The sequence below is a fragment of the Lygodium microphyllum genome, chromosome 25, assembly GCF_053477565.2.
Source record: "Lygodium microphyllum isolate KBCC chromosome 25, Lygodium_microphyllum_v1.1.10, whole genome shotgun sequence".
Classification (NCBI taxonomy): domain Eukaryota; kingdom Viridiplantae; phylum Streptophyta; class Polypodiopsida; order Schizaeales; family Lygodiaceae; genus Lygodium; species Lygodium microphyllum.
In genome coordinates, this window is record NC_141159.1 from 27,033,811 (window position 1) to 27,052,210 (window position 18,400).

Here is an 18,400-nt window from a genome sequence, read left to right on the forward strand (position 1 = left end):
CATTGTACACAGTAGTGCAGAAACTATTTTGCAAGCGCATTTGCAACGCTGATAGCGACGCCAATACCGACGTTGATAGCGACGCCAATACCAACACTGATAGCAATGCCAATACCGACTGTTTTATGGCATCGTCAATAACGACGCTTTTTGCGATGACGGGGGTAAATTTTATTATTTACATTTTCGTCGCTTTAAATGTCGGTATAAGGCCTATATCTTGTAGTATTTGGGTGAGATATAACTATATCTCTCTATATTTGTCCAAATTTTAGATAAATTATTCGAGTAAGGGTTTGACTCTTGGCTATAGTGAACCATTGGGCTATGCCAAGTTTTAGCCAAGGTTTGACACATCATATTTAACTATGAGATTAGTATTTTGTAATAGCCTTCGTCTTTACTTTAGTTTATGTAGTCTTGTTGAGATGACAAGATCAACACATGCAGACATTGATGATGGACCGCCTGGTTAGATGGGTCCACACGTCTACACTTAGCACGTCACTGGTCATTATGACTCTCAAATGGCCACTGACTCATTACTTATTATATCACGTTATTACACCTATTTACAGCTGGCATAGTTATAGCGCCAGTTGACTAGTGTAGTCGGTTATGCATTGTTTGACTTAGTAGGCCACTTTTCTTTATGTTGTATCTTATCTATAATTTTTGTACATTGTAAAGTGTGTGGAAGAAGAAGAAGAAACAAGCAAGAAAAATTTTTGGCCTCCATGTCTCTTCTTGTCTCTTAAGTGAGCTTCTCCTTGTGCATTCTGTGTGTGTTCGGCGTAGCATCTTGAGCAAGTCCCTCCACCATGCAATTCTTGACATGGAATCAGAGCCGCGCCACTAAGAGAGGCTGATTTCGAAGGCTGAAGTAAAGGAGAAGAAACAAGGCTCGAGCAAGCAAGCCACAGGTAAGAAGCTCTCCCATCCTTCCACTCTCTCTCTCTTGGATAGTGCCTGTGGAGGCACCGGAAGCAGGGTCGAGCAAAAAATCTCAGATTGCTGTGAGATTTGGTGTGCGAGCAGAGCATTGTATATTTTGGAAATAGGCCCTTTAGGGCTTTTCCGCAGTTATTTTTGGCATCTGAGGCCGTTTCAAGTTCCGTTTTAGAGCCGCAAGGTTGCGGATAACAGTTTCAGGGTATACTGTGATTTCGGTTGTATTGACGGAAAGTGGGTACACATGTTATAGATTACGAATCTGTAATTTTAAAGGTGTTTGCAGGAAGTAAACATAAGATTTATCTGTAAACAGGTTGCAGATTACATGTACTAGTGAGCAATCAGTCAAAAAGGTTGCTTGGTCTATTATTGTACACGTGTTGTGGAAGATTGCAGAAGACTAGCTTACTGTGCTATATCCATGTTTGTGATAATGGCAGAGAATAGTGGAAATCCCATTATTGAGAAGCGCGACAAGAACAACTACCCTTCATGGAAGTTCCGTGTGACGAACTTCCTCATTGGAAAGGACCTTTATGAGTTTGTCTCAGGTGAAGAAAAGGAGCCAGAGCTGGGTATTCCTCTGACTGCAGATGAGTTAAAAGCATGGAAATAGTGGAATGTGAAAGAAAAAAAGTTGATGTACTGGCTATCTGCCTTAATTGATAATACTATGTTGAGACCTATCAGGAATGCAGAAACTTCACATGCAGCTTGGACGATTTTTGAGAGTATGTTTTTAGTAAACACAAAGGCACGAAAAATTCAACTCAAGCAAGAGTTGAATGCCTTGAAGAAAGGGAAAATGTCTGTCAATGAGTATGTGTTGAAGGTGATGAGCATTGCAGATACTTTAGTAGCGATTGATGCAATGCCGGATGATGATGATTTAGTTTCATCCACTCTAAGCGGCCTTAACAATGAGAAAGCATGGAAATCATTTGTTACTTCAGTATATGTACGGAAGCCATTTTCAGATTTTGATGAGCTGATCTCTCTCATGATTACTGAAGAGATCAATATGCAGGGTGATTTGTCTGAAAGAAATGGTGAACAGGTCCAAGCATTTTACTCGAGTTCAGGAAGGGGACGTGGTAGATTCTCTTCAAGAGGCCGTGGTACAGGATGTGGTAGTGACAACCAGCAAAACTAATTGAATCAGCAATTTGGTGATATGCAGGTTTCAGGAGGTTGTGGTAACTTTAGAGGCAGGGCGAGCTCTAGAGGAAGAGGTGGATGACTGAACAGAGGTTCTAACAACTCTCGTATTTTGTGTCACTACTGTGGCAAAACAGGTCATATTGTAGCCCAATGTTATGCTAAGAAGGATGATATTCGCAGTGGTAAGTTGCAACAAGGAAATTATGCATCGTCTTCACGACAGAATGAAGACAAAAATGAACGTCTGTTTGTTATGCAACATATACTGAATGTTGTTACAGGAAAGGGAACACATGATGATGTTTGGCATGTTGATTCAGGTGCATCCAATCATATGACCAGCCATGCAGAATGGTTTGGAGAGATGCATGATTTGCAAAATGTAGGTTATGTGCAGACGGGTGATGATTCATCCCACCCAATTTCACACATTGGAAAAGTTCTCTTGTCCTTGCATGATGGTAAGACAAAGAGTCTTTCAGATGTATTACATGTGCCATCTATTACAAAGAACTTGGTGTAAATCGGTCAGATGGTAGAGCAAGGGCTGCAAGTCAGATTTAATGCAAAGGGCTCCTTTGTAGAAGACTTCAATGACAAGTGCAGGTTGGTTGCAAAGGGAAGTAGAGTTGGACGTATGTTTACTCTAGCTGCTAGAATTCCTACTATGAATGCTGCTATGTATGCTAAAGGAAAATGTGTTGTTGTAGATATTGAAATTTGGCACAAATGCATTGGACATGCAAATGTACAAAGGCTGAAATTAATGTAGTCCAAAGGGTTGGTTACAGGTTTGCCTACATTTAGAATTGCAGAATTTCATAAGGTATGCAAAGCATGTCAGTTTGGTAAGCAGGCAAGACAACCCTTTTCACATGATAGAGATGCAAGCAGAAATATCCTTGATGTTATGCATATAGATATTTGGGGGCCTACACAAAATGTATCTCTTGGAGGCAGTTCATACTTTATCATATTCATTGATTATTGTTTTAGAAAGCTGTGGGTATATTTTATGAAGAAAAAGAGTGAAGCGTTTGAGCACTTTAGAACTTTCAAGGCTGCAGTTGAAAGAGAAACATGCTTGAAAGTAAAGTGCTTGAGGTCAGATGGAGGGGAGAGTACCTCTCGAATGAGTTTAGTGATTTTTTGAGGTCTCATGGGATAAAGAGACAGCTCACATGTAGGTATACCCCATAGCAAAATGGGAATGCAGAAAGGAAAAACAAGCATATTGCAGAAGTTGCACGTGCCTTGATGGCTGAAAAAAATATGCCTAAGCATTTTATGTGTGAGGTTGTTCATACTGTTGTTTATATTGCGAACATAACTCCCACAGCTGCAGTTCATGGTATGACCCCCGAAGAATGTTTCACAGGTAAGAAGCCTGATGTCTCTCACTTGAAAGTGTTTGGCTGTATTGTATATATTCATGTGCCAGATGAGTTGCGGAAGAAATGGATCCAAAGGCTGAAAAGTGTGTCTTTATTGGTTACTCTTTAGAGCAAAAAGGGTATCGTTGTTATAACCCTGTCACATGTAAGTTCAGAGTGAGCAGGGATGTCATCTTTGATGAAATGAGCAGTTGGTATGCATCTAGTGATGATGCATTGGATGATGATGATGATCATGACACTCATGTGCAGACTGAAAAGCAAGAATCACGGACTCTTAGTGGACCAGAGACATCATTTGGTAGTCCTTGGTCTGGGAGACTAAGGAGTAGCTCTACATCTTTAAGTGCATCTAATAGCACTACAGGTAAAGACAAAGAAAAGAATAAAGTGTCAAATGGCATTGATGTAGTTCTTGATGGAGACTCTAGTGGCTCAGAGAGCTTCGATGATGAGCTTGGCATTCCTTCAGTGAGGACTCCAGGTGTGCAGAGAGCACACGTCAATGCAAAGACTCCATTGAGTGATCCAGTGGTACGAAGGTCTAGTAGGGTGAGATACCCTGTTAACAGATTTGGTTTTAAAGGTTATGCAGCTCACCATTATGCTTATATGATGAAAGTGATTGAGTATGTTGAGCCCACATGTTTTGAGGAGGCTGTTGGTCATACTCATTGGGATGCAGCAATGGATGAGGAGATGGCTGCATTGGAGGCCAATAAGACTTGGGATCTAGTATCATTGCCAAAGGGCAAGAAAGCTATTGGATGTAAGTGGGTTTATAATATTAAGCACAATGCAGATGGTTCTGTTAATAGGTACAAAGTTAGGCTGGTTGCAAAAGGCTATGCCCAGACATATGGCATAGATTATGAGGAAACCTTCAGTCTAGTTGCTAGGATGGCAACTGTTAGATATGTGATTACTTTGGCAGCAGCCAGAGGTTGGAGGTTGCAGCAAATGGATGTGAAGAATGCCTTCTTGCATGGTGATTTGCAGGAAGGAGTGTATATGGATCAGCCAGCAGGTTATGAAGATTTACAACATCCCACGTATGTGTGCAGGTTGAAGAAGGCACTCTATGGTCTCAAGCAAGCACCTAGAGCATGGTTTGACAAGATTAGAGAGTATCTTATCAATATTGGCTTTTATGTTTCTGATGTTGATCACTCACTTTATGTGAGAAAGGGAGATGCAGGTTTGGTCATCATAGTCATCTATGTGGATGACTTGATTATTACAGGTGATAACGATAGTGGGATTGTTGAAGTTAAGGACTTTTTGAAGAAGAAGCTTGAGATGAAGGATTTAGGTGAGCTAAGGTACTTCCTTGGCATTGAGGTGATCAGATGTGATTATGGTATATGGCTATCCCAAAAACAGTGTGGCTTAGATACGTTGTCCAAGTATGGTATGACAGCATGCAAACCACTTCCAGTCTCGTTGGAGCAGATTGTAAAGTTGAGTGCTGATGTTGGGGATGAGATAGAAGACCCTACTATGTTCAGGAGGATAGTGGGGAGTTTGATCTACATGACCATTACAAGGCCAGACTTGAGCTACATTGTTGGTCTTGTGAGTTAGTTTATGCAAGTACCTAGAAAGCCACATTTGGATGCAGTCAGACGCATATTGAGATATGTGAAGTCCACATTACATTATGGACTTTTCTATGAGGCAGGTACATATGTACAGGTGTTTGGATACACAGATGCAGATTGGGCTGGTAGTATGTATGATAGGACATCTACCAGCAGATACATGTTCTCTCTTGGTAGTGCAACAGTTACTTGGAGCAGTAAAAAGCAATCTACAATTGCTTTGTCGAGTACAAAGGCTGAGTATAGAGGTGTTGCTATTGTAGCATGTGAGATAGTATGGCTACAAAAGTTATTGTGATTTAGATGTGTAGGTGGAAGGTCCAGTTCTCATTTATTGTGACAACATGAGCAGTATACAATTGGCTAGAAACCCTGTGTTCCATGCCAGGAAAAAACATATTGAGGTATACTACCACTTTTGAGAGAGAAGGTACTAGCAGGTGAGATTGACTTGGTGTATATCAGCACACAGGATCAGATAGCTAACATCTTCACAAAGGCATTGGGTACAGAGAAGCTTCAAAAGTTTTGAAGCTTACTTGGAGTTGCAGAGATGCAGTTGATCTTGAGGGGGAGTGTTGAGATGAAAAGCTCAACACATGTGGACATTGATGATGGACCGCCTAGTTAGATGGGTCCACACGTCTACACTTAGCACGTCACTGGTCATTATGACTCTCACATGGCCACTGACTCATTACTTATTATATTCAGGTTGTTACACCTATTTACAGTTGGCATAGTTATAGCGCCAGTCGACTAGTGTAATCGGTCATGCATTGTTTGACTTAGTAGGCCACTTTCCTTTATGTTGTATCTTATCTATACTTTGTGTACATTGTAAAGTGTGTGGAAGAAGAAGAAGAAACCAACAAGAAAACGTTTTTGCCTCCATCTCTCTTCTTGTCTCTTGAGTGAGCTTCTCCTTGTGCATTCTGTGTGTGTTCGGCGCAGCATCTTGAGCAAGTCCCCCCACCACACGATTCTTGACAAGTCTTTCATGTAAATGGACTTAAAAGATCGTGTGATTTGTAGTTTAGGAAATTTTGATCATGCATGGCCTAAAAGGGCATTATGCTTCTTCTATCTTGATAATCATGTTGTTATAAAGGATGAGATTTTGATGATGGAATACAGCCATAATAGATTGTGCCCTAATTTTTTCTTATCTCAATGCTTCACTTTAGTAATATCCTCACTTTATTTGTATCCTACTATTGTCATAGTCATTATGTAATATTTCCTTATGATTCTATGGTGTTCTTTTTTATTACTATATTGATTTCTTGAATAAGAATGGTGGTTTACCACAATGCTTGCAGGAGTTTACTATATTTCCTCATACATCAATGCAATCCTGTTATGCATTCTGCATAGAGTCAGGGTTGTAACACACATCTATAGCAAGCCTCTTAGCAATAATGGCCTCCGACAATGCATGTTCATAAGCAAAGTATTTGCAGTAGAAGAAACGACCATGTATTTTCTCTATGAGAGATGAAGTATGGAAAGAGCATGGATCTATTGATTCAATGGACACCTTTTGCTTGCACCACAAAAGCAGAAGTATGGATGTGAGAAATGAATAAACTCTAGAGGCCTTCTAAGAAGTAGCCAAAGCTTACTTAGTTTCTTTCTTCGAAGATACATATCTTTGTGTAATGTATGCCAAGGGTGTAGCCATAAAGCATGGGGATATGCAACTCATTGGGTCTGTCAGGTATGAATGGAATTAAAGTCCTTTTTCTATACATGTAATACTATCTATTAATACTTATACAATAAATATTATTTTTCAATACACTTGCTATGGTTTGGTCATCATTGCATGATCGTGGTTTAATTATGTATGAATCCTAGTATCATTTTGCCCTATGAGCTATTTAATACCATGGTATCAATCAATGTGTTATTATCAATGCCAATAATGATTGAGCATAGTTACTTTTATGATGGCCAAGGGCTATGGAAGAGCGGGGAGCAAAAGGAGCTAAAAGATAGGGGGTATGTGATAGTAGTCAATAATTTTTCTAATCAATAAGCTCAAAACTAGGTAGAAACTAAACTAGAATCACAAACAATGGTCTATTAATTTCAACTGATATGAAGCAATAGTATCCAACCTAAAGCATCCTACCTTTTGCAAATGCTATTTAAAGGTCTCTATAAAATAGCACAAAAATTTGGGATCGGTAATAATCTCTATCCAAGGTGTGAGAAAGAGGTAGAAACAATTCCTCATATTTATTTGAACTACCAAGAAAACACTAATATACTAAAATTTTGCAAGTTTTAATTTTCCCCTTTCACCCAAGAACAATATCCTAGAAGGAACTTTTGTTATAGGAAATGTGTGGAATTCCTCCCCCTATATGGAATCGGCCAAGAAGTATTTATATCTTGAATGTTTGGATCTATAGGAGCAAGGTGACAATAGTCAATGGGTTATTATTAATCTATTACATATTTTTAATTCTAAGCTTTTGATGCATGTTAAGTTAGTGGAGGTGAAGAGGGAACAATATCACAACCAGAGAGAAGAAGAAGAAGGAAACAAAGGGAGATAAAGATGATGAAGAAAACTAGGAATTTAAGATGTTTCAAGCCCACGAAGAGAGAAGGTGTATATGGAGAGAAGGGAAGCCTTTTCGAAAAAATTCTTTGCTTCTCCACGCATAGAAATCTTCAATAGTCTACACCAAAGAGCTATACTTAGCTAATGTGGAAATAAAGCTTTTTTCACTCCTATATGTAGAGCCTTGATGATAAGTTATATAAGGTCTAAGACTATGCTAGATATGACCAAGGTTAGATATTCTTTTAAAAGAAGGTTCGAGATATATAAATGTATTTTTATTTAATACAACTTCGCATTTCCATGAACATTGAGGCTTGGTATTGATAAACAAGCTATTATTATGCCACTTAGTCCTTTATGGAACATCAACATGTTTGATAAGGTGAAAGCTATGGAGACTCCTAAGTCATGAGTCGTGAGGATTCAAAATACAATAAAGAAATTTTTTCTTTTGGAATGTTTATAAATATGGGTCTTTTACAACTCCAATTTGTGGCATTTCCTAAGTAGGTGGAAATTTCAAACTTTGGTTCGAAGTTTGAATAGGATAAAAGCAGCCAAATTGATAATTATTTCAATGACTATTGTCAATTTTTAGTTGTTGAATTAACCATATTGTCTTATGATCAATTAGTGCAATCATATAGCTAGACCAGCTTGATTTGAGGAGGGGTCATTATGATGCCAAAATGACTGATTCAATGACCCTAATGTCGATTGGATTGATGGGTAGTTATACACCTCCGATTAATGATGATGTTTAATTATCAAATAGTGGTTATACAATGATATAAGTAACATTTTAGTTTGAATTATATGATTTTGAGAGGTTGAACAAGTGATTCAAAATACTATGATGTGCCCAAAATGGGAGAGAGAGAGAGAGAGAGCAATTTGAGTCGCCCTCAACTGTGAGTGGGTGGTTTTACTTATAGTAATAGCACCAATTGCATCTAAGGGGTCCACACCAAGAACACCATACATGCCACCTCTCCTCTTAAGGGGAAAAAGATGGATGTCTTTTTTACTTTGAACTTGGACAAAATTTTGACTTGATCACTTCCAATGCCTCATGTGGAGGAAAGGCCATTACATTGTATGAGCTCAAATTACTCAACTTGGGGTCTGAAACAACTTGAACACAACTGAAAGGGTCTAACAACATCCTGAATTTAGATGTGTGGCAAAATATGGTGCCTATTCCATTTTCACAAATCACTTCTAAGCATGGCAAGCATCCCAAGGTTGGAAATATTCTAGGTTGCTATCCCAATACATTTGACAATTCGAAGTAGACTTCATGAGCTTGTAGTGGCTAGATCTCAATGACATTATTATTTTGTCACACATCATTCCCAAGAAGAGGATTAGTGTAAGTATTGGGCTTTTATTCATGCATCAACAATGCATTTTCTTGAAAATGAAGGTGGCATGATGCTTACTGGTTCTTACTTTACTTCTTTCATTAGTAGCATTTCTAGTTGCTCAAAAGTTTTATTTCCTGTTTGTGAGTTAGCTATCTTAGGTATAGGATAATTGTAATGTTTGCTATAGGATTTGGAACATTTTTTGTGACTAGAAAGATGATAGGGCAAGGCTCTGATAGCATGTTATATTTCTTTTTTGCATCATAGAAATTCATGGAAGAAAATATGTGTGTTTTAGAGTAGATGGGGTCTTTTGGATAGCGAGCAGCCTTGTACAAAGATTTAGAACTTTGATACAAAGAAGCAAAAACATGGTAAAGTTGTGCTCTTCCTTTTATATTACCTTCAAGACAATCTAGCAAAGTGAGTGTTTGGACTGAAAGAGGTGATTCAGCTTCATGCACCCGTACTTTTTCATCCACAGAATTCAAAGGGTTCCTACCATTTTTACATCTTGATGCAAGTGTCCTTTTTTCTCCTATAATCTCAAAGAGTGTGCTTGGGAAGCAAGAAATCATTCTTATATAATTGGTGACATACTAGGTCATTGGATGAGCTACACCAAATGGAAGAGGGTTCTTGGTAACATCACACTTTATTAAGTTTTCCAACTCAGTTAATGTTCTTTGTGCATTGACAATTGGAGACCAGCAAGAATTTATTGATGTTGTATGTAGCTTCTATAAAAACATGGTGCAAGCATGGGGTAAAAGTTCTATAGCTCATTGCATCCTTTTCAATCCGATTCAGGGCATCTAATGCCTTGTTGCTCCATAGCAATGAGTTTGCTAAGGGCTTGTAGACTTTGGGACATGTATGCATTACTATTTTGACTAGCACATCTTCATGATTTTCATTCTTTTGGGCAATAAAAGAAACTTCAATCTATGCTTGGCAACATTCATACTTGGGAAGAAGCCAATGAAGCAACAAGAAAGGAGAAAGCATGCAATAGAACTAGCATCGGACTTTAAGAATATGACCAAGGTAGAGAGCATGAATAGAAAAGCATAGTAGTAGTGGGTGAGAAAACATGCACACCAATAATTAGGATATAGAGGAATCCCATCCAAAAGTGCAACAAGATGGAGATGGCTACTGAAAAATAGGTCTTGTTAGCAAAAGGAGGGTTTGCCATTTTGTCTTCCTTGGACAAGCGTGTAGAAAAGAGGTATTTACAAACTATGGCATCTCGAGCTCAAGGATTCATGGGTGGGTTGAGTAAGAGAGGGAACTACTGATTTATACTATCATGTGTCGAAGATGAACCATGCCATGGTTTTAGAGAGAACAGAATATGGCAAGAATCGAGGAGTGAAAATCTTTGCAAAAAGCATGTCCGTTCTGCTTAGGTGCACACACTGGCGAACATATATTAATAACTCTTTTGCACGTTATCTTTCAATGAATTATCATTAGCTAGTTGGAAAGATATATCACCTTCAGTCATATATAGATGTGAAAGTGTGCCCAAGTGATTATTATCTTAAGAGTGACGAACAAGTTTTATGTATGTCTACCTTTTGCATTGCAAATCTAGTTTTGACATGTCAGACACACACTCCTACATGAAGTGCATGTTTGGAAATGTTTCATGAACCCTCCCTAATGTGCCCAAAATGGTAGAGAGAGAGAGAGAGAGAGAGAGAGAGAGAGAGAGAGAGAGAGAGAGAGAGAGAGAGAGAGAGGCAGAGACAAAGAGAGAGAGAGAGAGAGAGAGGAACCAAACTACCTTGGGAGTGGGTGGTTGTACTTATAGTAATAGCAAGAGTTGCATCTAACAAGTCCAAACCAAGAACACCATACACATCACAATGCAATATGATTATTAGATTGATACAGCCTATGATAATACAACCCTATCAAACTCTAATAATGTCAATCGATCATCCAACTAGAGGAGGCAAGAGGCCTAAATGGCTAACTTAATATGGTCCTTACAATTATGATGATTGGATTGATCTAGATGGTGATAATACAATATGATTATTGGATTGATACAACAGGCGACAATACAACTCCAACCTAATGATGGTCGTCAATGATGTGACCGACAGCAATGAACAAGCTGAATCAATGGTTGAATATTCAAGATTGGACCTTATTCTTATTATGATTGGATAGATACATGAGCTCGTGTTAAGACAACTCCCAATCTAGATAATGATGTTAGCCGATGGTAAAGTCATAGACCTTGGTTTGATCAGGATTAAAGAGGCCAAAGTGGCGCTCATACTCAGCGCCAGTCTTCTGATCCTCATTGAAGAGGGCAAAGATGTAGGCCTGGAGTGGGGGACTGGGTCTCTTGGGGGTGCCCTGGTGGGCTATGAGGTTGCCAATGTAGGTCTTGGCATTCTCCACGGTTGCAGCGGCGTCCCCCGCGGAGGGCCACCCACTCTCTGTCACTATTATGCTTACATCGCCATACCCGCCTAGGGCCTCCATGGCGCTCACGAGCGCGTCCACCTGCGCATCGAATAGACTTTTGTACTGCAGCCCATTGTCTTGCACTGTGGTGCTGCCTGGATTACCCAATGCATATCCCAGGTCTATATCATTACTCCCTATGTAGGCTAGAAAGGGGTACACATTTGCCATGAATGGCGCCCCATTCGCCCTCAAGAACTGCAGAATAGATGCCATATCTGCTTGCACCGAGCCTTCGAATTGCCCCTGCGATGGAGGGTACGACACGCTCACCACACCGAACGAGTGCGTGGTCGAGACCTTGATGCTCCCTTGTAGGCCTGCAGATGCCAGGGCCTGGTTTATGTTGTTCATGGCTGGCAGCAGATACTGGGAGTTGCCTGGGCTCCCTGTCAGGACCTCATTGCCCACTGAGATGTACTTGATGATGGAGGAATATGGCACAATCCTGCTTTGCACCCATTGGGTTGCCGTGTCTTGGCTTGCTGCAAGGCCCTGCAGCTCTGGGTTGGTTGCATGCACAATCAGGCTGATGCCATTGCCTGAGTCCATGAAGGCTTGAAGGACCTGCGAGTCTGTGTCATAGATCATCACATCCTTGAAGCCATTGGATTGTAGAAGTGTCACCACTTGTTGGGGCGAGGGAAGGTTGTCACCCACCCGACCGTACGCCACTCCTACCGCAGATGCTGATCAATTCAAGGACATCAAGTACACACATTGAATTAGCATAGGAGGTTGCCTGCAGTATTACGTAGGAAGACATGTGATTGCAAATGTTCCATATCTTCCAATCAAATAAAGTAAATTTAAATAACTAAAACTACAACAGTAGTTGTGAAACGAACAATGTTTACGGTTAATACTGTGACACCAATTACACACATCCAGAACTAGAATGATTCATTGAAAAGGACTAGACTCTCTTTGAAGTTCTCCAAGGAAATGAGAATAGGCAAGATGCACAAATTTTGGCATGATTCCAATCACCATACAAGCTACGAGACATCATCATCTTAATGCGGATCATATTCGACATGGGTTACAACTTACAAAGGATGGTTTATTTTTTAGTATTGTATTGTGACTTATAACATGGGAAAACATCTAAAATGTACCGCAAAGGAAGAAGAGTATTGCATAGTGACTTATATGGATATCATAAAAAATGGGCCACAAAGGAAGAAGATTTATCTAAGCAGACGAAAGTCTGCGAGTAGGACGAAATTAAAGTATACAACCTCACGTATATTCCAATATTGTGCATGCTTTTGGGACATGAACAGAAGCTCAGGCCTGATTGAAACTTGCCAGATGAGCTGATCAGAGCTGCGTGTAATCAATTGAGAGATCAGTTGACTTATTCTTGAATGACAATATCATGGAGTTTAGGTCTGCAGAGGCATGCAAAGATCAATAATGCCCTTACATTGATCCTCAAATCCGAGAGCACAATACTTAATAATATAGGATTCAGGATCTTAATATAAAGAAGGCTAATGTATTCATGGTAACCAACTGGCCTCAAGTCTGTTAGGTTTCAGGACATTTCCAACAGAATGAGTACAGAGTGATCAATGTATTCAAGCAATTGGTTTGACGTTGGGTTTCATGCCATACCCAACATAATCAGAGAGTGATCAATATATTGGAGCAATTGGGTGCAAAAGTTCCTGATGCGGGAGGGAGATGGAGGGGAGATTTTTTTACAGTAATTAATCATGATAAGCAAGAATGATCTAGCAGACAACAATTTCGAAATTTTAAGTTTAAGAAACATTAATATCAGCGGCCACGAATGATGTCAGAAAGGAAAACGGAAGCCACCTTGATCAGCTACGTTTAGGCACACGGCCAGCAGCAACATCATGGCATTAACAAATTGCCATACTGCAGTGATCCTGGAGCCGTTCTCCTGCTTCGCCTGCATATTCATCATGGTCTCGAGTGCAGCCAATTAAGGATTAGTACAGCGTTGATGATCAGGGCTTTATTTGAGGGAATAAGAATCAACTAGGCGATGTCTGGCTGATATAATTAGTTTCTGTGCTAAGTCTGCTGTGCGCAAGAAACAAGAGCTGGTAAGCAAGCCAATGGCAAAACGTCGAATCAGCTATCGATAATTGATTGGTCGATGATCTATAGAGCAATTAGGGCACGCCGGTGGTGATCTGAGGGGCTGCTAAGAAGCTAGTAAGGCCGCGAAGGCTGCAGACACATCAAGTACTCAAATAAAGACTGATTAAGCCATACTCTGTATGGTTACAGGGCGGTGGCCGAGGTATGGTTATGGCTGCTGATGATACTAGCTGCGTTACACTTATTTATATATACAAGCTGGGGCCGGGTTCGCAATGTCGAATCGCCCCGCCCTTCCCATGTTAAGCAGTAAAATCCCTTGAGAAGGATTCAAAAGGTCTTCAAAGTTCAAACCCATAACAGCTTGTCTGCAGACGTACTACGAAGTCTTCCTTTGAAGGGTAGAGTTTTTCGCACCTGGGTGGGTTTGCCCACCTTGGTCATGGTCATCCACTACCTTAGGCAACTACTTCAATATTTACTCTATAATTAAATTGCCTCTCATCTCATGCACAATTGAGGATAGATATGATGTAGTCATTTAAGGCACAACCGCTTTGATCAACCACCCTAATCTAGTCATACGCTAGTTGTTGTACTCAAATCATACCCCGATTCTAATACTACACACACTTAGTATGGTGTTGAGACGCGTTGGAATTCCCACCATTAGTTTTACCAAGGACTCCAATGTTGTGGTGTTTGGGATGTGTCGTTTGAAATCTTTTTGCTCTCTCTCTCTCTCTCTCTCTCTCTCTCTCTAGCATGAGTCAAAATTTTGATTGAGTCTTGACTCTTAACACATAGAAAGAAAAATTGAAAGAGAGTTAGTATTGTCCTCTCCATGTTTTAATTCAGTTGTTGGGAAAAAGTCATGGACCGAAAGAGAGACGTGGACAACATATAAGAGACAAAAAGCAAAAAAAGTCAAGCATACTAATTTTGTTGCCATTTTTCTTGCTTATTGTTTCGAGTTGCGTTTACATCGGTGTTCAAAGGGGTGTCGAAAGGATGTGAAGAAATGAACTTGTAAGACATCTAGCTGGTAAATTATGTTTGTGAGACCACTCGAGATTTGATGAATTGGCAAAAGTAATAAGAAAGGAGCCTTGATGTGAAATAGCTAGTTGATCAATAATAAACCATGAGCATGGCCTAAGAAATCTTTGTCTAACACATTAAAATTCAATAGCCTTCTTAGCTCTCTTTAATTCAATTGTGTAAAGTTCACAAACCGAAAGGGAGACATGGACAACTTTTAAGTGACAAAAAGTGAAAAAGCCAAAAAGTCCAAATTTGTTGCCATTCTTCTCACTCGTTGTTTCTACTTCCTTTTGATTTAGTCTTCAAAGGGGCATGGAAAGGATGTGAATGGCCGAACCTTTAGACCTCAAGCATTAAATAGTTCGTAAATGATGCTTGTAACCACTTGAGAATTAAATAGGTGGTAATAAGAAGGGAGCCTTGATGTGTTGCTATACGTAGCCACTTCAATAACAATCTATCACGTGCTCCATGGCTAGATTATCCAAATGCTTCTCAATGTTAGAATTTGACATAACCTTGCAAGGTGTCGTTCTAAAGATGACATTTCTACTATGTACACACTCTACAACTAAACATATTTTAATGTGCTAGAAATTCAAACACACATTATATATTCACACACATGCACACAATAGACACACACAAAGAGAGAGAGAGAGAGAGAGTGTGTGTGTGTGTGTGTGTGAGAGAGAGAGTGTGTGTGTGTGTTACAACAAAGAAAAAGAAAACAAACTACACCAAAGTAAATTTTTGCAAAATATGTGTAATAGAAATAGGCTCCATGATTCTACAATTACAACTCAAAATATCAAGCATTACAAAGTGTATTCAAGCAAGGTTATGTTTTAAGACCCACATGATATAATAGTTGTTGATTGAACATAGTACACAAAGAAAGATGAAGGGGTTGCTTGTCTTATCTTATGTGCATATTTGTGATTGTGAGATTTTTATTATTTCTCATCATCTCGTTTATAGTTTTGGGCCAAAAAAAATTTTAGTAACATAACGAATAGCATTACCTTATTTTATTTGGCAATGATTTTAATCAGAATACAATAATAAATATATAATATATGATAATACATTATAATAATAACAGTTATTATTACTCCCTTCTTGATGCCTTCATCCAAGTTATGGTTGGTCCATCGCTTCAACATGGACTCCATTCAGAGATGTATGCTTCCACCCATTCTCTAGAGGACCGATTCAAAGTTATGAACTCTCGCATCTACTCTTCAAAACCCTCATGCCTGAATTTGGTGAGAAAGGCCACTTTCAAGTCGTCCCACGTGTCAAAAGTTCCTACTACTTATCTCTCATACCACTGAACTGCCCACCTTTGAAAGTGCTGGGGAATATTGCCAACCAATGCTCAAGGGTTTTAGCATTGTTGGCCACACATGCTACCATGAATTCTAATGCATGAAGATCAAGGTCTTCATTGTATTCTCCTTAAAAATTAGCAATGGAAATACATTCGTTGGCTTGTCATCAATATTTCCAAGATGGATCTAGCTTGAAAGAGGACCTTGGTTCGCCATTGGGACTTTTGTAAAGAGTGCCAAAAGGGCGTTAAATGACACTTTTGTTGCTATCTCATTCTTAGCTTTAACTTTTGCCTTTTTTCTTATTACGTATCTCTAGATTCATTCTAGACATGCTTGCCTTTTTATCGCATCATTCTAGAGGGAGCTAGCTCCATCTATTTTGTATGTGCTCAACACAAGGAAATCAAAGGGCTTCAATCTCTAGAGGACTCTCTGGCCAATATTTCTTCTACTTCTTTCTTTTTAATGTCTCTAAATTCTTCTTTCATGCCACCAGAGAGGAAGATATTCAATTCTGAAGGTATTAAATTTTATTCTTCTAAGGATTGTCATAGTGCCATTGTCTTAATAGTATCAACTTCGGAGTGTCTCAATAGTTTATATTGTAAATAACACTCTATCTACCAACTTCGAGTGAGTTGCCAATTGAAAAAACAAAAGATTCTCTGTGTACTAAGTGTCCCGTGTATCTTACTATTGTGCATTTACGAACAAGTCCTGCCTCTTTTCCTTCTTATTCTTGTGAATCTCTATTGACTATGACTCCTGAAGCTTTTTTAAAATCTCCCACTTGATGATGTTTATAATTTCTTCAATGAACTTCAAATCTTCCATTGATACTCATTCTTTCTATTTCTATTTCTATTTCTTTAGTTTTCTCCCAAATAAGTTGACGAAAAAATGCACGTTCTATTGCTTTTATAGAGAGGGGAAACAATCCATATCACACAAGGCCCACATGAGGCCCACATCAAGATAGCATTATGCTCTCACCATTAGGGAATGAATATCTTGAAGAAAGTGGATTTACCTATGGATGCCACCAATTCTTTTGTAGTGCTTGGAATCTTACAACCTATTATAGCTCTTTTCCTCTTTAATAGTGTCATTTCCTTCATTTCTAGCTTGCTATAGGTGCTTGTTAATGGCAATTTCCGAGAGCTGCACACCGAAAGCATGGAGCTCCAAGAGGAACACCAAGATAACATGGAAACTACTACAAGAAAATCTATGTTGTCACAGTAACAAGCTTGTTCTTTATACTTTAATCAACCATAGGAAGAAAAAGGACACTAAGAACAACAAATCTTCATGCAGTATCATATAGTGAATCTCCCACAAATGTATCACAACAAGTCTTTAACATATTCTTCATATTCTTCATAGAAACCACCAAATAACTAAAAGAACACAATTAAATTCTCAACTTTGAATGGAATTCATCACATAGTATTTATATTTCATCATATTCATAGTCTTTCTCTTAATCTCTCTCATGTAGATAAAATGTTTCTTCATAGAAACACTATCTCTCTCCCATATGCTCTCTCTTAATAATACATGTGAATAACAAAGAATAACTCTCAATAATCCTCTCTTGGTTGTGGATCCATCTCCCAAGAGGTATGTCTAATATAAAGAGACACTAGAGACACTACAGTGACCTCTCAAGGCTTGCTACTATCACTATCACTTCAATCTTCACTTAAAGTCTTCATTAGCTACATCTTCACTTTTTCAAACTCTTTTAAGATAATGTTATTCCATTTCTAAGATTAGAAAACTTCCCCAAGCTAAACATCCATAAAATAGAACACTCATAGAAGTATACAGAATACAACAAAAGAGCAACAAAAGCTCAAGAAACCATCAACCCAACAAAAAGCATAAAAACTATATAACTCAAATCAAAACCAATTCAATACATCAAAAATCATCCTATACACTCTCAATCATTCTTCAAACCACTCATTCACAATCATTAACTCTCATAAAAAAAGAAAACATATTAAAATAGGAGCAAAATAAACCCATTATAACCAAACAAACGTAATAGAACCAAAAAGCATATCATAAATCAATTAAAAACCATCATGAGCTTCTCAAACCTACTCAATCTAACACAAAAGTACACTTCTAAACCATCCAAAAACCAATCAAGCAACCATTTAGCACTAGAAAATAATTTTTAAAAAAGGTAAAAAACAAGTCATTTGAACCCTTGATACACTAGGTATGTGACAATGATTCCAAGAAATCGGCTTCGAGATATTGTTTCTCTTTGGGTTCAAGAATCTTCTCTTAGATCAATAAGAAGCAGTCAACTAGGATACTATCTTCTACCGCTATAAAGTACAAGATAACTTATTTTGTTGCATGTGAAATAGTATGATTAAGG

At 38.7% G+C, this 18,400-nt stretch overlaps 1 protein-coding gene across 1 annotated transcript; it reads right to left on the reverse strand.

The window, feature by feature from the left end:
* Positions 1–10,918: 10,918 nt before the first annotated feature.
* LOC148013999 (glucan endo-1,3-beta-glucosidase, acidic isoform-like) lies at positions 10,919–13,851 on the reverse strand. Its single transcript, XM_087667112.1, has 2 exons — positions 13,370–13,851; positions 10,919–12,231 (listed from the first exon to the last, which is right to left on the reverse strand). Exons 1-2 carry the CDS (start codon positions 13,479–13,481, stop codon positions 11,285–11,287), a joined length of 1,059 nt encoding a protein of 352 aa, XP_087523238.1. The 5' UTR covers positions 13,482–13,851; the 3' UTR covers positions 10,919–11,284.
* Between the last annotated feature and the right edge of the window lie 4,549 nt (positions 13,852–18,400).

What these genes read in the sequence shown, in the direction of transcription:
- LOC148013999 (XM_087667112.1), bottom strand. Translation starts at nt 13,481, where the DNA reads ATGATGAATATGCAGGCGAAGCAGGAGAACGGCTCCAGGATCACTGCA. An exon ending in CCTAAACGTAGCTGATCAAG is followed by an intron (nt 12,232 to 13,369) that starts GTGGCTTCCGTT and finishes TGAATTGATCAG; the next exon opens with CATCTGCGGTAGGAGTGGCG.